Below are 17,482 nucleotides of genomic sequence, written 5' to 3' on the forward strand. Positions count from 1 at the left end.
CAAACTGTTCACTCGGCGTAACATGCCGTTAAAATACTAGGAGATTATTTTGGCTGTGGCCCCCTCCCATCTCCACTGAGCTCATACATATGTTAATTGGACTTTCCCCCTCGGGTGTGTGTGCACTTCCAAATAGCTCCCCATATTATGCAGGGCAGCGAATCAGGGTAATCCAGGTGATGCTTGAACTCGCCAACTGGCAGCAACAATGACCTGCCACTACAAGGTATTATAGGACAGTCCTGCAGTAGGGCTGTCAACTGCCGCCCTGCCCCGCCTCGCCTTGTGTGGTTCTTCACCCCTGAGCCTTTGATCCCACGCATTAAAAACATTTATGTATCGTATTAGTCCAGGGAAGAGGAGGCGGAGAAAAGGCTATATTAGCATACAGCAAAAGGCATACCCCCAGGCTGTGTCTGTCTACCACTGAATACTTATCACAGGCAACGTGCGTGCCCAAGCCTCTTTGTGCATTTACAAGTGCGAACGCCGTGCTCTTCAAACTGGAGACACGTAAAACAGCGTGGGGGGAGAAGAAAGCCACACAGGGCGTCTGAGTCTGTGACAAGTGACAGTCAAAGGTGCGACCTGTCTAAACACTGCCGTCAAAGGCAAATAAGGGGCTTTTATCAATGTGGAGAGCGCTGCTGGAACTTCACATCACATTTTCAGATTTTTCCTAAAGCCCAAAATATACAAGAGGGCAAAGAAAACTTTTACAACAGCACCAGTCAAGTCTGAATGAAAAGGATTCAAAGACAGAAATCTGTAGTGAACAGAGCAGAGTCAAAGGCTACTTTGAGCTGGTGCTGAGGCCTGGACTCACTTGTGACACACTTTGACCCACATTTCACAGTGTACAGCCTGCACTCAGTGCAGTCAGTGGACCGGGGTCTCTAGATGCTGTCAATGGCTCTCCCTGGGCACAGCCTATAATTAACTTGATTAGGAAAAACAGCTCTGTGAGCCCGAGCTCCCTTCCTTCTGCTAGTGTTCTGTGACAGTTTGTGAGGCCAAACTCCGGAGTCGGGTGGTGTATGCCAGAGATGCTCATCAAATAAACATGCAAATGATAAAATATTTGCCATTGACGCTCAACACCTAAGTGACTGATTTTTCTTTGCTGCGTTGCCAGGCTCTCCGTCAATGACAATGTGTCTGCAGCTGAGTGATTGTGTGTTAACCTCCAGAGGCGACAAGCAACACATTTCAACCAAGTCTCTCACACTCACATGAGTGCTATGCTAGTGCAATCATACACTGACACACTCAGCTGTGTACACAGCAAATGACAAAGGAGCCATGAAAAAGGAATTTGTGTCTGCAAAAGCAACTCTTTCATTTGTTTACTGCTCGTTTCAATGTATTCTGCACAAAGAATTCTCCTTGTGTCTGCCTCCTCACTGCTGCTCGGACTCATTATTTTGCACAGCAGTGTTTGTATGTTTCATTGTCCTCTGGGCTGCTGAGGCCAGTGGTCAGCTCCTGGGACTAGACCCTCCAACACTACTGCTGAATGTGCACTAAATGGTCAGAGCTAAACAGCCCCATGTACTGAAATCCCATAGAAAAGGTTTAAATATTCAGTATTTTCATGTCATATGAATGGAGGAAATCCATGTACTTCACTTTTACCAACCCAGTAATGAAAGATGCACAGTCTAATCTGTTTTCATGACTATATTCAATCGTGTATTGAATGCTCTTTTCCTATAGCTTTAAGTGCACATTATATCACATAACGCACATTAAATGCAGATCCACCTTAAGTGATAATAAAACCTTTTTATGCTGCCATTTACATTAACCTTTTCTAATGGGACACTTTTAAATCGTTTGGTGGAAGTGCAGCTGTTTGTCAGATGCACACAGAGAACAACTCCTGATGCTGCAGATTGACAGCCTATGGGAGCAATGACTCATTAAAGGCAATACCAAAAATATTCATTTAAAAAGATAATGGGTTTGACATCAAGGGAAGCGTATATTTAGGTTAGTGATAACGCTGACGCTCCAGGGCAAAAGTTAGTGAGACAGATTGCCTCAGTCATAGTCACAGAAATATTCAGATTATAGCTTATTATCTGTCAGTATAACGTATACATTCAACTGAATCAATGGTATGGAATAGAAAGCTTTATGTACTGAAATTTGTAGTAGTTTGTGCAGTTAACTCATGATCATTTCTGGTGCTTAACTGACACATACAGTACATAGAGATTTATAATCAGTTATGAAATAAAGAGGCAATATATCCTGACTTTTAATCAGTACATGCTAGAGATTAAGCAAAAGGCTTTAATCAGCTTTCCCATGTAGGCTCAGAGCGTGTATGCATGTTATACAAATTAAAATGTTTATTATATTTCTATAGCTATAATTCTGTGATGACAAATATAAAACTTTGAGTGCCATCTTGATTTTCCCTGCTGACGAATCCCACCTTCTTCCCATCATGCGTCTGTGATTCACTTCCAGTCAGCGCCTCGCCTGCCGTGGGACGCATTGTGATTTGTGAGTCATCCGGTGCACAAGTTAATCAGCTAAACACCCTTCTTCAAATTGAAAAAAGGCTTGCGATATCAGTCAAAACGCGTGACGGGGAGGACAGTAGCGAGACACAGCAGACAGGATGAGTCTTTGTTGGGGCAAGCGGTGGCAGGGGAGGGGCCGCTGTAGACCCCTGTCACTAGAATCAAGGGAGATTGATGGTGGAGTCTCAGCGGGAGGATGTGACGCGGCTGACAGATGACAGAGTGATCGATCACCGCCGCTGTCCAATCAGACGATAAGGATCATCTTCATTTACTATGTCCACTGTTCTGTGCTGAAGTTAGCCTGGAGCGTGAAGCTACAGTCCCTCCGATACAGTAGCCATAGAGTGTAGCTTTGCTGTAGTGTGAAACAGTTTACCACACAGGTTACCAAGCAGGAAGTGCAGCTTAAAGATCCAATATTATAAAAAAAAAAATACTATTACTACTATTACTATTACTATATAATTATTAATTAAATTGAGAGCTATACACTATGTTATTACCTCACCTCAAACAAACCAGGAGCTGTATTTTGTGTAATGTTTTGTTATTAGTCTGTCTACATCTCCAAAGCTCAAAATGCTCTGTTCAACCTTGTGATGTCATGAAGCAGAAGTTTTCAAATTAACAGCTATTTTTTACAATCTGTTCAGTAGAGATTGACAATTCTAGGGCTGAAATGTTCTAAATGACTGTAGTGAAGGTGCATGGAGTTTAAAAACACAGTGGAGCACTTCCTTTTTTGACAAATGACATCACAAGGTGGAACTGAGTGTTTTCTGTTTGAGAGAAGACCTGAGCTTAAATAGGCAGTGTGTTAAACATGTGTAAATGAAACAAAACACAACTCCAGGAATGTGTTTAATGAGGAAATAACGTTATAACATATATCAGAAAAATAGTGTAAAAAGTGCCCTTTAAATGTCAGTTTCATTGGCAAGGAGACATCTGCTGGCAAGAGTTAGTATGAACGTATTAAATCATAATAGTACTATAAAATGAGCCATGTGACATTTATGCTAATATGTTCTTGGCACAATTTGTTTTATTCATGTCAGTTAACATACAGGGCATATATTGGGGATTTTGCTCTAAAATATGCGTTTTTGGGTTCGCTTCAGCCGGAGGACATTCGTTAAATATTTTATTCTATCTATAATGTAATATTAGCCATTATATTCAACTGTACAAGGCACAGGCGCTGTGTGGGTGGGACATGGGTTACAATAACATTATTTTTGAAAAGAATTTTGTGACAGGACTATTGTTCTTTCTATGTTTCTGAAGTTTTGCCTCAAGGCTGCGGGTGGCTACAAAGGGTTCTCTCATCTTTATCTTCTTTGAGATCAGTCAAGACAGTTGTGGCATACAACCCGGATCAGCGTTATGTGCACTGTATGACATTCGTACTACTACTTTTATAACACTACTTGTGGCTAAGTTATATAGCAAAAAGATGCCATTTGTTAAGCAAATTACACAAAGCTATGACGGAAACTAATTGATGCTCTGCCTGTAAGTAATGCATAAAACATCAAGATTAAATGCTGTGATTTTCATCTCACTACAAAACAATTAGCATAATATTGAAATTAGCATTGCATGTACTTTATTATTTGCAAGTAGTTCCAAAAGTGAAAATTCTGTCCGCCTTTATATTTCCACATGAGTGTTTAAGTTTCCGCGGATTGGTTGGTGACAGGCTAGTCCTCTGAAGTCCTGGGGCAACTATATCAGAGAAAAGACCCTCCCTCTAATCTTTGCATAAGCCTCAAAGCGCATATATATAAACCAAGAGAGAGAGAGTTAAAAGAATGTAGCTGGTTCTTATATGTGCAGTGGAATGGAAACACTGCATACATATCCAACGTCTCTATGGGCACCTACACACGGGCCTTTTGATGTTTAATTAAAACTGAACCGAGGGATGCAGTTCTGTTTTGAAAAATATGCAAATATCAATAAAAGGCATTAAAGCAACATGCTAGCAGAGGCTGACGACTGCGACAAACGACGGATAAAGACAACAACTCCATTCAAAGAACTAGACACGCGAGGGAGGGGAGCAATAATGAAACGCGGCAAAACACATAAGTCCCCATGCAATCTCCCGTTTGCTGTAATTAATGCGCGGTCCAATGATGCTAATTAGCCCTAGCGGTTTGTGACGAGCGTAGATAACTGTAGCGGCTGGGATTCTCGGACGCCCGCAGCATCAACACATCTATTGGGGGTTTATCTATATCTTGCACCAGCAGCAAAGACAATGGACTGGACACAATTACAGGGCTGTATTCTGTCCACTGCGCTGATGGAACGGAGGAGAACAAAAGAGTCATCAGTAGTTTACAACGGCTTTATCCAGGCGCGAGAAAAACTGAGTCTACAAGGAGCGGTTGTTTGAGAAGCGAGGAATAGGAGAATAGCATGGTGCGAGTGCTAATCACTGTTGTATTAATTTTAACCAAAGTCCAGTTTACCAAAGAAAGTTTGTTTACTAGAACTGCAACACTGCCAAACAAGGCCAATCGTGGGATGGCAATTTGATTTTACTGATTATATCTTCCTATAAATTTGCATTTCAAGTAACAGCAATCTGTGTGGATAAACAATACTGCAATAGTGAGATAGTACGAACTTGTTGAAATTTTCAGCTGGTACAAATTAGTGTTGTCATGATGCTAAAATGTCAAACGCCATTTCAATACTAAGGAATACACTTAACATTCAATACCGATTCCGTGGTTCATGTACTTCTCTCCTGTGAATGTGACTTTTTTAGTATCGATACCTGCTCAAATGAGTATCTAGTTTTGATATCAATTAGATACTATACTTTTGACCAGCTTAGTGCAAATAATAATATATATCTATTAATCTGTCACTGAAAAATGCTTGTCTATGCACTAGTGTCTATAAAAGAGTATGTATGTAGCCACATTTATAACACCCTTGTCAAAATCTCCCAAATCCAAGTTTAAACTGCTTTAACTAATTATGTCATATTTCCTGTAGTAAAGAAACAGGACAGTCTCATTACTTTGTGAAGTGACCCTGCATGACTTATGTGGCTTTTGGGGCTCTTCTCACAGTTACTCGGTAAATTGTAAAATAGCATTAATAGTTTAAGAAGCAGTGCGGTCAGGAGCACATGCAAACACAAAGCTAAGCGTGTGTTAGAGGAGGTAAAGGAAAGGACATTTAGTTAGGAGGAAAAACAAGGTATAGATTTTCAACCTCACAAACAACATTATAACATTTGTGACATGGACAGACAGTAAGCCATACAGGCTCGCTCCTGGTTGGTCCAGGGCAGGGCTTAGGCCACGCCCCCTCTGAGTCCACACGGTGAGGACACCCTGAGGTTACCTGCAGCAGAGGCCCAGAGCCGGACGGACATAGACAGACAGACAACAGAGATTGACGCACTGAAACAAGAAAGAAGAGCTTTATAAACCGGAACACACAAAGACAATAGCCCCTTTTACACTGGTAGCTAATGTTTGCCTTAACCTTTGACCCTTATTGGGGATATAATTTTATTTCTTTATTTTTAAGAACTGTGTAAGGTAAAGTCAATACCTTTTGTGAAAATGCTCTTCCTGAATAAGTAAATTGTGACCTCGACCAAAAGTTCACCATGTGTGACGAAGGAGTAAATGAATAATGCACCTGACTTTTAGTGTATAAATAACACAATTGCACCATTATTATTTAATTGTCCATCAGTGTAAAAAGGGCCATAGAGACAGACAAGAGAAGAACACAAGGACGGCCAGCTTGGGAGACTGGCGCTCTAGCGAGGGTGGATGACACGTGAGATGAAAGGATGAAGCATGGATGAGAGGTGGAGAAGTGGCGGCACGGTCGTTATAAGGCAAAGCTCGTGAAACAACTTCCCCCCAACCCGCCCTTCACATTAAACACATTGTACAGACATAGTACACAATGCATACATACACCTGGTAGAGAGTACAGCCACAGTACCGGGACAGGTGTACTGACTCACCACATGGGCCCTTGTGTTTGACTGGAATGAGGCTCCGGCTAAGACACTCAGCCTTGCGACGCACACAGTCGTTGATGTAGGTGTGTCCGTCTTTGCCACACAGGGGTTGGTAGGAGCCGTCACAGTCGATGGGGTCACAGGAGCAGCGGGACGTCAGCTGTTCCACCACGCAGATGGCATTGAACAGACACTCTTCCTTACACAGCTCTGTAAGACAAAAACAAATGAGATTGTAATTCATTCTCAGATTTGTTTAATTCAAATAGATAGTTATATTTTATTTTTATCAAAATAATCCTCTCTGAAACACTTAGATGAGTCAGTGACAAAACATACTCCTGACCTCAAAGTCCAAATCAATGCACTACTGGGAAAATCCAATACGTCCAAATAACTACTTTTATAACTTTTGAAATCGCTTTGATGACTCATCTCTAGGGCTGAGCAATCTGGGGAAAATATATAATTGTGATTTTTCTGACAAGCCTTGCGATTTCGATTAGGTTTGTGATTTATGTTTTAGTAATAGGGTTGTGTTCAAAGTTCACATTCTAAACGTGTTCAGAAGAATTCACAAAAAGACTGAAATATGACAATATGAACTGACAAAGATGAATCAAGAATACAGGAATCGCATTTCAGACCATTTTTTCTACACATGAAATTATCTGTGTTATTCCTTATAGTTTATATGTTTGTGGAGGAAATTATGGTACACACTTGGTAACTATGGTAATAGGAGGCTTTGTGTCCATTTAGATTCAACTGTGATTAATCTTACAGCATTACTCATCTCTATGCAGTTCTGCGGATGAAATCTCTTAACACATTACCATCATCCATACATTCCATTAACGTGTAGAAAAGATGGCACTGCAGAACACGTGCTGCGCAGACATATGGGGAGAACATTAGAGATAGCTCCGTATAGTGTATATGTGTAAAGTGGTCAGATAAATGAGTAAGGTGTCTGTGGCCGCAGTAGCCTCTTGAGCCGATAAGAGCCAGCGGGCCTGTTATCTGTGCTATTAGAACAGCCTCTAAGCCTTGGTCAACAAAGAGCTGTCAGCTGCTACTGTACGAATGATAGCTATCGGAGGAAATCCAATTTCCCTGTGCTCGCTGTGTCGTGTGTCAGCGGGCCATCGCCTTTAAAGACACACCCTTGACCACGCTTCTCAACAAGTCAGTCTTTTGTACACATTACAATGGAGACAGGTTCACCTCCTCATGAGCCACAGGTTAAAAGTGGGTTAAACAGAGATATTCAGGGTTTAATCCAGGTCCAAAACGTTTACAGCCATATAGAACTTAAATAAAGGTACACTATGTAACTTTTCTCATCCTGCTTGTGGAAATGTTGTTGCTTTGCTTAGAATGTTTACGGGTGTTTATATTGCTTAGATATACCTTAGAAAACATGCATTCTTACTCTGCAGGGTTGCCTTACACAGATCTGATCTGAAACTTAGCTTGGTGGTGCTACGAGCTTGTCTCCATGGAGATAGATACGTTTAATGCCATGTGCTAGAACATACTAATAGGCCTGTCAGAATAATTACTATATTGACGTATTGTCAATCTCAATCAATTTGAGGGGTCAGTATTTATTGTGGGTATGTGGAGAAATTTTGGTTATTTTTTTGTACTATGATGAGATTTCACAAGCAAAAGTTGGAAAAGTTACATATCGGACCTTTAAATATGTTGCTTTAATGACCCCTCGTAGTTAGTTGAAGTTTGTTTTGTGGCCCATTCTACCAAAACCTTTATTATTATGTTTTTATACCAGTAGCTAATACATATTTTTAATTAAATGTAACCTTGATCACTGCTTTGATGTTGATTTTTTGCCAGCCATTAGTTATTCCAAGTTTGTGAATGTATGTGCCAAATTGCAAGTGTGCAGTTTTTCCCAATTGGAATTAATTCAATTTGAAACAGAGATCCATGAAATCACATCCCAAAGCAAATGACTAATTGGCAGCTAATGGAAAGGCCATTCCGACTTGTACCATGACATTGCACATACTGGAAGGCCCCTTGCTCACAGACAGCGCTGATGTAATTAAGCGTAGCACCACAGCCTTTTAAAGACAGCCTTTTAAAGATGAGAGGAAGAAATTGAATCGCTGTACAAATTTGATCCAGTGATCAGGAGTAAAATACATTCAAAGCCTGACGAGCTCTTTCAGAATAGGGCTTCAAATTGGATTTTCTCACTTCGGCTGCAAATTTGCCATCTTACATTAGCACTGTTTCCTTCTTTTCTTAATTTCCTCAGGTCATTTCTGCTTACACTTAAAATGAACAAAAGGAAAAGTTAACTTAAAGACTGAAAGTTTCCCAAAAACTTGAATTAAACCAAGTAAGCTTATAAAATACATTTAAATGCATTTATACACTGTACCTTTGATTTCTATGGTATTGAATTCTTGAAGAAGCTCTCGATCTTTACACAATTTTATCAATAAGTGTAATACAGTTTTACATTTTAAGTAACAGTACAACTTTTAGAGTACTCCATATGTACATGTCACTATATGTTTTTGTTTTTTCTTGTGCGGTTTGGTTTTAGTGCAGCTTATATTGACACCAGTCCGGCACAACATGTAATTACTGTTTGGATGAAAAGCGATTTATTTCCCAGTGGCCAGACGAACGCCGCAGGAAGAGCAATCAGTTACGAGCATCTCAGGATTGAATTTTTGTCTATTCTAGTCCTGTCCCAAAGTTGTATAAGCTTTCAACAAAAGACAAGTCAGAGGAAAACAAAGGCCACAGAATATTAAGCGTGATATCCATAGGTAGATTTAGGTCCCAGTTTCTTATGATAACGTGAGCTCAGTTGGTAGAGCGTTTGTCCTCTGATCTGAAGGTTGGAGGTGTGATTCCAGATAAATGCTGTTGTTGTGTCCTGGGGCAAGACACTTAACCTGCCTCAACCCCAGTGTCTGCGTGCACTGGTATGTGAATTGGTGAAAGGTTCCTTGATGTAAAGCACTTTGAGCTGCTCCCTCCTGCTCCCCTCCTCCCTTTTAAGTCACATTACTTTGTGAAATAATTTAGATAGTCTACATCTTAAAGCTGAACTATGCAACTCCTCACCTACTACTTTGCCTAAAATATTGCAAGTAGAAAGTATAGCAAGTAACAAATATGTCCCAATGTCATACTGTGGGACATTTAGGAAAGCCATAGAGACAGGTAGGAGGAGGACTGTCCACTAGACTGTCCACTAAAGTTACAAAGTGCACCTTGTTAGTTTTAGAGACAAAATAGTTTGGTGGGCCAATAGCGGATTGTCCCTTCAAGCGCCCATGTTTCCACTCTATGTTATGATGTGGTTTCCTCATCAAAAACATACCTGGAGTTGTGTTTTGTTTCATTCACACATGTTTAATACAAAAACCCTGCATATTTACCCTGTGTTCTTTACTCAGACAGAAAACACTCTGTTCCACGATGTGATATCATGTGTTAATACAGTGTTTTTAAACTCCATACATCTTCAATATAATCATTTGGATAATTTCAGTCCTGGAATTTCCAACCTCTACTGAAAAAGGGTAAAAGGTAGCTGTTAACTTGAAAACAACTGCTTTGTGACATCAGAAGGTGGAAGAGAGCATTTTGAGCACTGAAAATGTAGACTTGGTGTAGATTACTCAAACATAAGTGACTGAAACTAAACAGAACTCCAGGTAACACATTTTAGCATGGATTAAGCTTACAAAAGTCAATGCTGCGTAATATAGGATCTTCAAATATGTGATCCATGATATAGTACTAATCCAAGTCAATATCACAACAGTATCTTTACCATTGTAAGGCAGACCAATTTGTGACCAATTTGTTTTTTCAATTAAATTGTATCTTTGGCAAGTGTTTGTGAACCCTTACCATGTTTGCGGCAGCGCCCAGCGTGGACCTTGGTGATCGAAACCCCCTTCTGCAGCCTGGTGGCGTACATGGCACACTCGCTGGTGTACGTGTGTCCGTCACTGCCACATAGAGGTTCAGCATCGGGCGGGCAGGACTCAGGGAGGCTGTAGCGGAGGGGCTGTCGGGTCAGACTGTCCACACGGCACCGGCTGTTCAGGCTGTTCTCACTGTTCTCACTGTCTGCACATGGATCTACACAGACAAATGGTCAAATGCAAATGGATTAAATTATTTTGACAGAAAGACCAAATAATGGGAAGAAGTAAAAAAAAAAAGCTATGACTTCTGGTTGCTCAATTTTAGATTTAGTATTACGATTCCAGTTAGATTTGGAATTTACGTTTGAAGAGTAGGATTATGTTCGACATGCTAATTTCAGACACATCCAGGAGCAGTAATGTGTGAGAAGACAGAAATAAGAACTACTAAACTAATCCATGAATTCCATGCATTTCGGAACATGTTAGTAGAGGTCTAAAAAGTAAAGAGTTAGCAGTTTGTTTGTTTTGTAATGATAAGTCAGGATATTTTATTGTTTATGAAGGGCATTCTATTAGATAAATAATGACAGTCTTTGCCATTTTGGTTCTATTGAGATATGTATTGTGTAAAAAGTACAGAATAAGGATATTCTGTACTTTTTGCATGTGTTATTGGAACAATTTTGGCCACAGTTTTTAAATATCTTCAAACACACTATTATCATAGTTCATAGCACAAAGTGAGAAATAAAAACTAAACTTTAATTAGCCTCTAGAGAAAAAGCAAGTATAATTTGTTTAAACAGTGCTCGGGATCCAAATTCCAAAATAGTACTTGAACTAAAAAAACAAGACAATTTGGCTTATGAAGGACAGGATACAGGATGTGCCAGTTTTAATACTGGCATCTTTCTTATTAAGAGCACTCCCAGGTTTTTGAAGCAAACTTCCCAAAGTAAGTTTTAAGTTTGGAGTGAGTTACTGGAATAAGCTTGCAAAGTTAAGACAGGAAGGACAGAGGAACGGCAAATAAAGTGTAATAGGTGGGAATAAAGACATCATAGTCCATCATGGCCGCTCTTCGATCTTATCTTGAGGCCGGCAGCTGCGCCTCTCACTGTGGGACCCAGGATCCCAGGGCCAGACAGGGAATAGATGAAATAGAGGGTGCGTTTGATTTGCTCCCTGGCACATCCCTATTCGTAGATGTAGCAGCTGTCTGGCTCACTTCTCCATATCAGCGCGGGATCATAATAGAATTGGTTTCTGGATGTGTGGGACGGGGTGTTACTTCTGCGCCTTATCCTCGCTCACGGTGCGGCAAGACAAGGGATTAATGTAGCACCACAATGTATTAAATCTCAACCTAGCTACCGGCGACTTATTCAAAATACAAGAATGGAACGAGTGATCATCAAGGAAGGGGGTGGGAGGAAGAGAAAAGGCCGCTGGTGCTATAAAGGGGCACCCAAACGGGATAGGGAGATTTGGCTGTTGAGTAAGAGGAGGTGAGAAAAGTGTGCCCCGATTTGGTCAGATCCACGCAGCTTTCCATCAACACAATGCAGTGGTTTGCTGGGGCTAGAACAAACAAACAGGGCTGTGTCATTATTCATGTGGTGAATTTGTAAAAAACACCTGCAGCCAAATCGTCAAAAGTCTAACAGCCAGGTACATACTAACACTGCAGCACTCTAATACACAGTATTTCCTGTTTTCAGTGTACACACATGCTAAAAGTATGTATAAATGTACAACTTACGGTCAAAGGATATAAAACTCTGAATAACTCCAAACAAGCACTTGCACTACAAATTCAGCAGGCCTGTATATTTTTTATCAAAATCATCAAAAATGTATGGTACTTATGACACTGTGTATGCTGTATTAAAACTTGATTGCGTGACAAAGTTACTTAGCACTCCTGCCTCACACCAAGAAGATTCAACTCACTGGACGTGTTGACTTGAGCAGTTTTCATGTCTTCTCCTTGTTGCTTTTCTTTAAAGTAAATAGAGATAATTCATGTGCATTTCATCCCAAATATTTGTGTATATATTCACAAGCTGTTTTGTTGTTTCTCTCAAACACCATTATTCCTGAATTACTAGTGAATATCCTCCACAGGCCAATACCTCTATACCTCTCACTATCAGAGCGAATAGGATAATTACTGAAAGAATAAGCTGCAAGCTACACAGGCGAGCAGGGAGGATAAATCAGTCGCATTTGTTTGACTCCAGACGGCCTGGGCTCGAGCAAAAATGGAGCCGGAAGATTTAGGGGGCCATCAGGGCTGACTGGTCCCCGGGCCCCAACGCCTCCCCGGGGAGTAGGGGGCCAACTCGGGTCACTTTGGCTCACTCTGACTGGATTTATACCAGCAGCCCTCCTCTGTGGGAACTACCCATCCGTCTCTGTGTGCCTCTGCCTGCTCCTGGCTCCTGCTGCTATGAAGAACCCTCCATATGGTTTCACCAACAACAACAACTTCCACGCCTTGGGAGTAAACAATGCTCGTCTGACGATAACAAGGAGGAACACAAAAAGACCAGTCTCCGTCAGACGCGACAACCGCAGACCTACTTAGAGAAAACAGCAGTCCCCACAGCAGGAGGAGGTGCTACCTGAATGAAGGAAGGGAATTAGTGTGATTCTAAAATGGAGGTACTGAGGGGAAAAAACAATGCTAAGAAATCATGTGAGAAAAACAGGCAGCTGTGAAAAGAATGCGCAGGAAGTTTGGTAGAATACCGAGACGAAGGGAAGTAGAGAAGAGATAGAATAGGTAAAGACTGGTTTGTGTGCTACAAGTGTGTCTGTTCTTAAATTAAAAAAATCTACTAATTTTAAATAAAGAATATATCCAATGCATAACCTTGGGCTGTTTTCTCGCACAGTTTACAAGGTAAAACTATCCAAAATTGTGTGCCTTCATCCATTCTCATTTGATCGCACTGTTATTTTCTGTTACATTAAGCTAAGGTACGGTAAGGCACACTTTACTGCCCCTGTAAGAAAATGTGTCCTCTGCATTTGATCCATCCTTCAATGCGACTGGAGCAACCTGTCAGGAGCAGATCTTGAGCTAGATCTGCTCAAAACGACCTTAGCTGGAGGATTTTTGCTTTTGTGCATGTTTTGGGTTGTGAGTACATTTGTGAGTTTGATGGTGATGGTGGCTGAGAGACTGATGTTTTAAAACCCAGTATGTATGCTTGTGTTTTGGCTCTCACCACATAGTCCGTGATACTGCACTCGGATGTTCTTCTGACTGTTGCAGGCGTGCTGGTGCAGCTCACACTCATTCCTATAGTCTTTCCCATCGCTACCACAGACCATCTTCTCCATTTTGCCCTCGCAGCCCAGCGGACACATGCACTTGGCCGACATACCGTCTGAAGACTGGACACAGGTGCTGCCGTAGCTGCACACCACATCGGAGCATGGATCTTTTAGAGCTGTGAGAGGAAAAGACAGAAAAAGCGGTTATTACTACTGTCAAACTGGGCTGTACTGTACTCCAGAGTGCATCACCATTGACAGGAGCCCCATTTAAGTGGCTACTGCTGCACTTTTCAAAGCACATAGCAGTTATTCGGTCTTCTGGAGGACTACTTGGCCACCCCTGGATAAGAACAGCCTGTCACACTTGTCTCCTTGTATAAACAAGTTTCATTTTGAATTCAATTAGGCGCTCTGCATTCTGGGCACATTGCGAAATTACTACACCGGGGTATGCTTTAATCTGCACGTCTGAAAAGCGACCTCCTGAATATTTACCTTTTGCAAATGAGCTGTGGAGCTGAATAAGAGGAGGAAGTTCCAGCCGCCCCCAGGACTCAGTTTCCAATGTAATTAAACAGCACGCCACTTGTTACTTAAACTGATACTGTGGGTTGTTCTCAACGGGGGGGGCGCCCGTGTATTACTACTGTTACAGCACGGTCGGCCAGAGTGATAAACAGCCAGGAGAAAGACCGCCTGGAGAGTCAGGTTTTAGTCTTCAGAAAACAAAAACAAAGAACAAAAGCTCAGGTCTGCTCTTGCTCACATTTCAACTTTAAGCCTAGTAGCGCACAACTTGAATATAGTAACAGTTAAAAGAAAATTTGTACCAGGTTGGTTTTATTACTGATCTCTAGGCTAAATTTTGTTTAATATGCTGCGTTTAAGTCATAGAATTTCAAAATTTCAGCCGGAGACCACTGCGATGTATTAATGAAAATATCTAAACTGGCTAAAGTGTGGTCATTTGTCACATTTAGGTACTTTTTCTGGAACAATGTACTACAATGAGATTTGGGCTGTAGAAGGTCAAATCTAGCATTATAGACACAAACTAAATACTAAGTGTTTCATTCTGTTATTTATTGCAGTTATTATTTTTTTTTTTTTACAACTTAGAACATTTACTTTTTGACGATAATTTTGTTTTATGGTTTGGTTTCAGTATTCTAATTTATCATCTATATTTACTTATGCAATATGTCAGACTTCAAAATTTGTTATTGTGACAGGCCTAGTGTTCAGTCAGCTGATTTAAACAGATTTGGTGCTGTCTTCGTGCTGGTGGAGGCACGGCGACAGCGCTATCTGCAGTTTGACTTCTTCAGGACAGTATCCCAGGTGTGTGACAGTAAAAAGGCCCCCTCATCCCAATTTAAAGTCTCATGGGCGCGTTTTAAGACCGCTAGTCAACAATCGAAACTGTCAGGTATGAAAACAAACTAAACCTTGGTCTGAAAAAATAATCTATTAAAAGAAAGTCAACCATAATTCTCATTTCAATTATCTTTAAGCTGCTGCCGACTGTTTGCTTCAGTACTGCCAACGTAATAATAATACTCGTGTCATATTCATAAACAACCAATCTGGAGCGACCCATTCCTCACTCACTGCATGAGAGGATGGGGTGTTACTCAGTTGAAGATGCCCTTTCTTAGATTTCATATTCTCCACAAAAGACAGCCGTGAGATTACAATCTGTGCCTTGTTGGTGCGTGATCCATATTTATGACAGTCACGGCCAGATGTACGCTTCAGTGAGAGCCCAGAGCTGGCAGCCTTTTCATTTCCTAAGACGCTCCACTTTAAAATAAATATTTACCCATGTCCAATATTAAAGCCGCTTTTGTTCAACCAAACCGCCATGAATCTCAATGATTGGGGGAGTGCATCTATTTAAAGTCACAGTGTGCTGTTTCATGCAGGTCTGATGGCACACTTGGGGGAGAATGGCACCACTGGTTTCTTAATAAGAGCCGGCAATGTGAACTCAGATATATTATAGATGTTAAGAGACAGCGGTGGTACTGATCAAAAGCCTTCCCACACATCGCCACATCTTTTTGACACATTTTGGCAGTTCGCTTTTGCCGTCAAGTCCTTTTGAGGTTTCGCTCCCTAACGAATACATTCCTGCTTCCTTCCTGCCACTCCAGACCTAATTTATGACAGAAAAAAACTTCAAAAAACAAAGTTGGAAATTATTGTTCTCCCTTGAAGGGAGGCTAATGCAGAAGAATGAAATCAGAAGTCATTGTGGGGACTTTAATGGTGGTCGGGAGAAGCAGACAGCAGAGATGACACTTGGCCTCTAATCTGAGGTAATCATGGGAACAATGCAAGGCTGATGACCTCCCAAGTGTGGCAGTGGTATCAAGTGTGAATAGAGAAGGTAAAATACTTTACAAGGAACTTACTTGTGTGAAACTGCCCACACACATTTTTATGTTTCATAACACTTTCACACCTGAGTTCTGAAGATGTTTTGGTGCTAGCTGATGCCAGTGGAAATCTCAAACCTCAAATCTCTGGAACAAACTGTTACAAACCAGTGTTTTTTACTGTCCAAATGTTATGACTTATACTCATATTGTTCTATAGCCCAGCAAAACCTTAACTTAGACAGAAAAATATATATAGACTTCAACAGCAATTTTTTTGGATTATAGATCAAATTTATGTGGTAAAGCCACTCAAATTGTCACAAGTCATGATTAACAAAATAATACTGAGATGTCTATTGGCCTTCTTCCCGAAGTTGCCATGGACACAAACATTATCGTTCTACAGGAGACTACTACTACTAAGGTGACTACTACTACTTTTTGAAAGGAAACGAACTAGCTAACATGAACAAAGCCAAATCTCTGTTTTCTCGTATCTCCATTTGTATTGTTTGTCAGTTGTTTGAATATTGTCATTCCCATTTTGAGCGTGCAGCCCGTCGCAGTGCTCGGTTGTTAGGTTGCTGCTGGCGGTTTGAGCCCAGTGCTTCTTTCTGTCTACAGGGAGAGACCCCCTGTTTGCTCTGTGACAGTAAACACTACGCTCCTCGCACTTCTTCATCTCATTAAATAATAACCCAGGCTCACTCGTGCCTCTGCTTGGAGCGGGGGTCTACGAGCTGACAGCAAATGAGAGCTGGGGGGCATCCGAGTGAGGCGTAACGGGGGCGCTTGATTTGTATGCTAACACGGGCCGATTCGGAGACGAACGGGGCGGTAGTGCAGATAAGCCTCTCTTCCTGACTCAGACAAGCACACAAATCGACTGGGCGAATGTGAGCGGTGTAACAAGCAAACTTCACGAACTGATATTTTCTCATTATTATTATTATCATGTGAAAGAGGGCCAAGAAAAGCGCCGCAAAGAAAGCACGGATATGGAGAAGTCAGCACACGCAAAATTAGAATGATCCGGGCCGCCAATTAGATCTGTCTCCTACACCGGAGTCAAGCTCGTTCAAAGATGGATAATGAGAAAGCGAAGATAAGCATGCCGATAGACGCCGATAAAGACTCAAAGTGACATTGAGGTAAAGCTATTCTGAGCACAAATACAATTGCAGTAAGTGATTGAAGTCAGTTCATAATGGCTACACCTTGAAATGAGACCATTTCTTTTAGTCAAACTAAAGCTACATTGCAACAGTCTATACTTTTTCCTGTATTTTCACATTCACTGCACTATTCACTTCCTATGAGTACAAGCGCCTTGGCAGC

At 41.2% G+C, this 17,482-nt stretch overlaps 1 protein-coding gene across 5 annotated transcripts in view; it reads right to left on the reverse strand.

Annotated features, from left to right (window-relative positions):
• agrn (agrin) overlaps positions 1–17,482 on the reverse strand; it is a 362,945-nt gene that overhangs the window by 89,214 nt on the left and 256,249 nt on the right. For all 5 annotated transcript variants that reach the window (XM_055222859.1, XM_055222858.1, XM_055222857.1 and 2 more), the window contains 3 exons: positions 13,709–13,933; positions 10,450–10,683; positions 6,547–6,753 (listed from right to left, as the gene is read on the reverse strand). In XM_055222859.1, coding sequence (XP_055078834.1) covers positions 6,547–6,753; positions 10,450–10,683; positions 13,709–13,933 — 666 coding nt within the window. The remainder of the gene's footprint in view (positions 1–6,546; positions 6,754–10,449; positions 10,684–13,708; positions 13,934–17,482) is intronic.

The sequence above is a fragment of the Periophthalmus magnuspinnatus genome, chromosome 7 (genome assembly GCF_009829125.3).
Source record: "Periophthalmus magnuspinnatus isolate fPerMag1 chromosome 7, fPerMag1.2.pri, whole genome shotgun sequence".
NCBI classification, from domain to species: domain Eukaryota; kingdom Metazoa; phylum Chordata; class Actinopteri; order Gobiiformes; family Gobiidae; genus Periophthalmus; species Periophthalmus magnuspinnatus.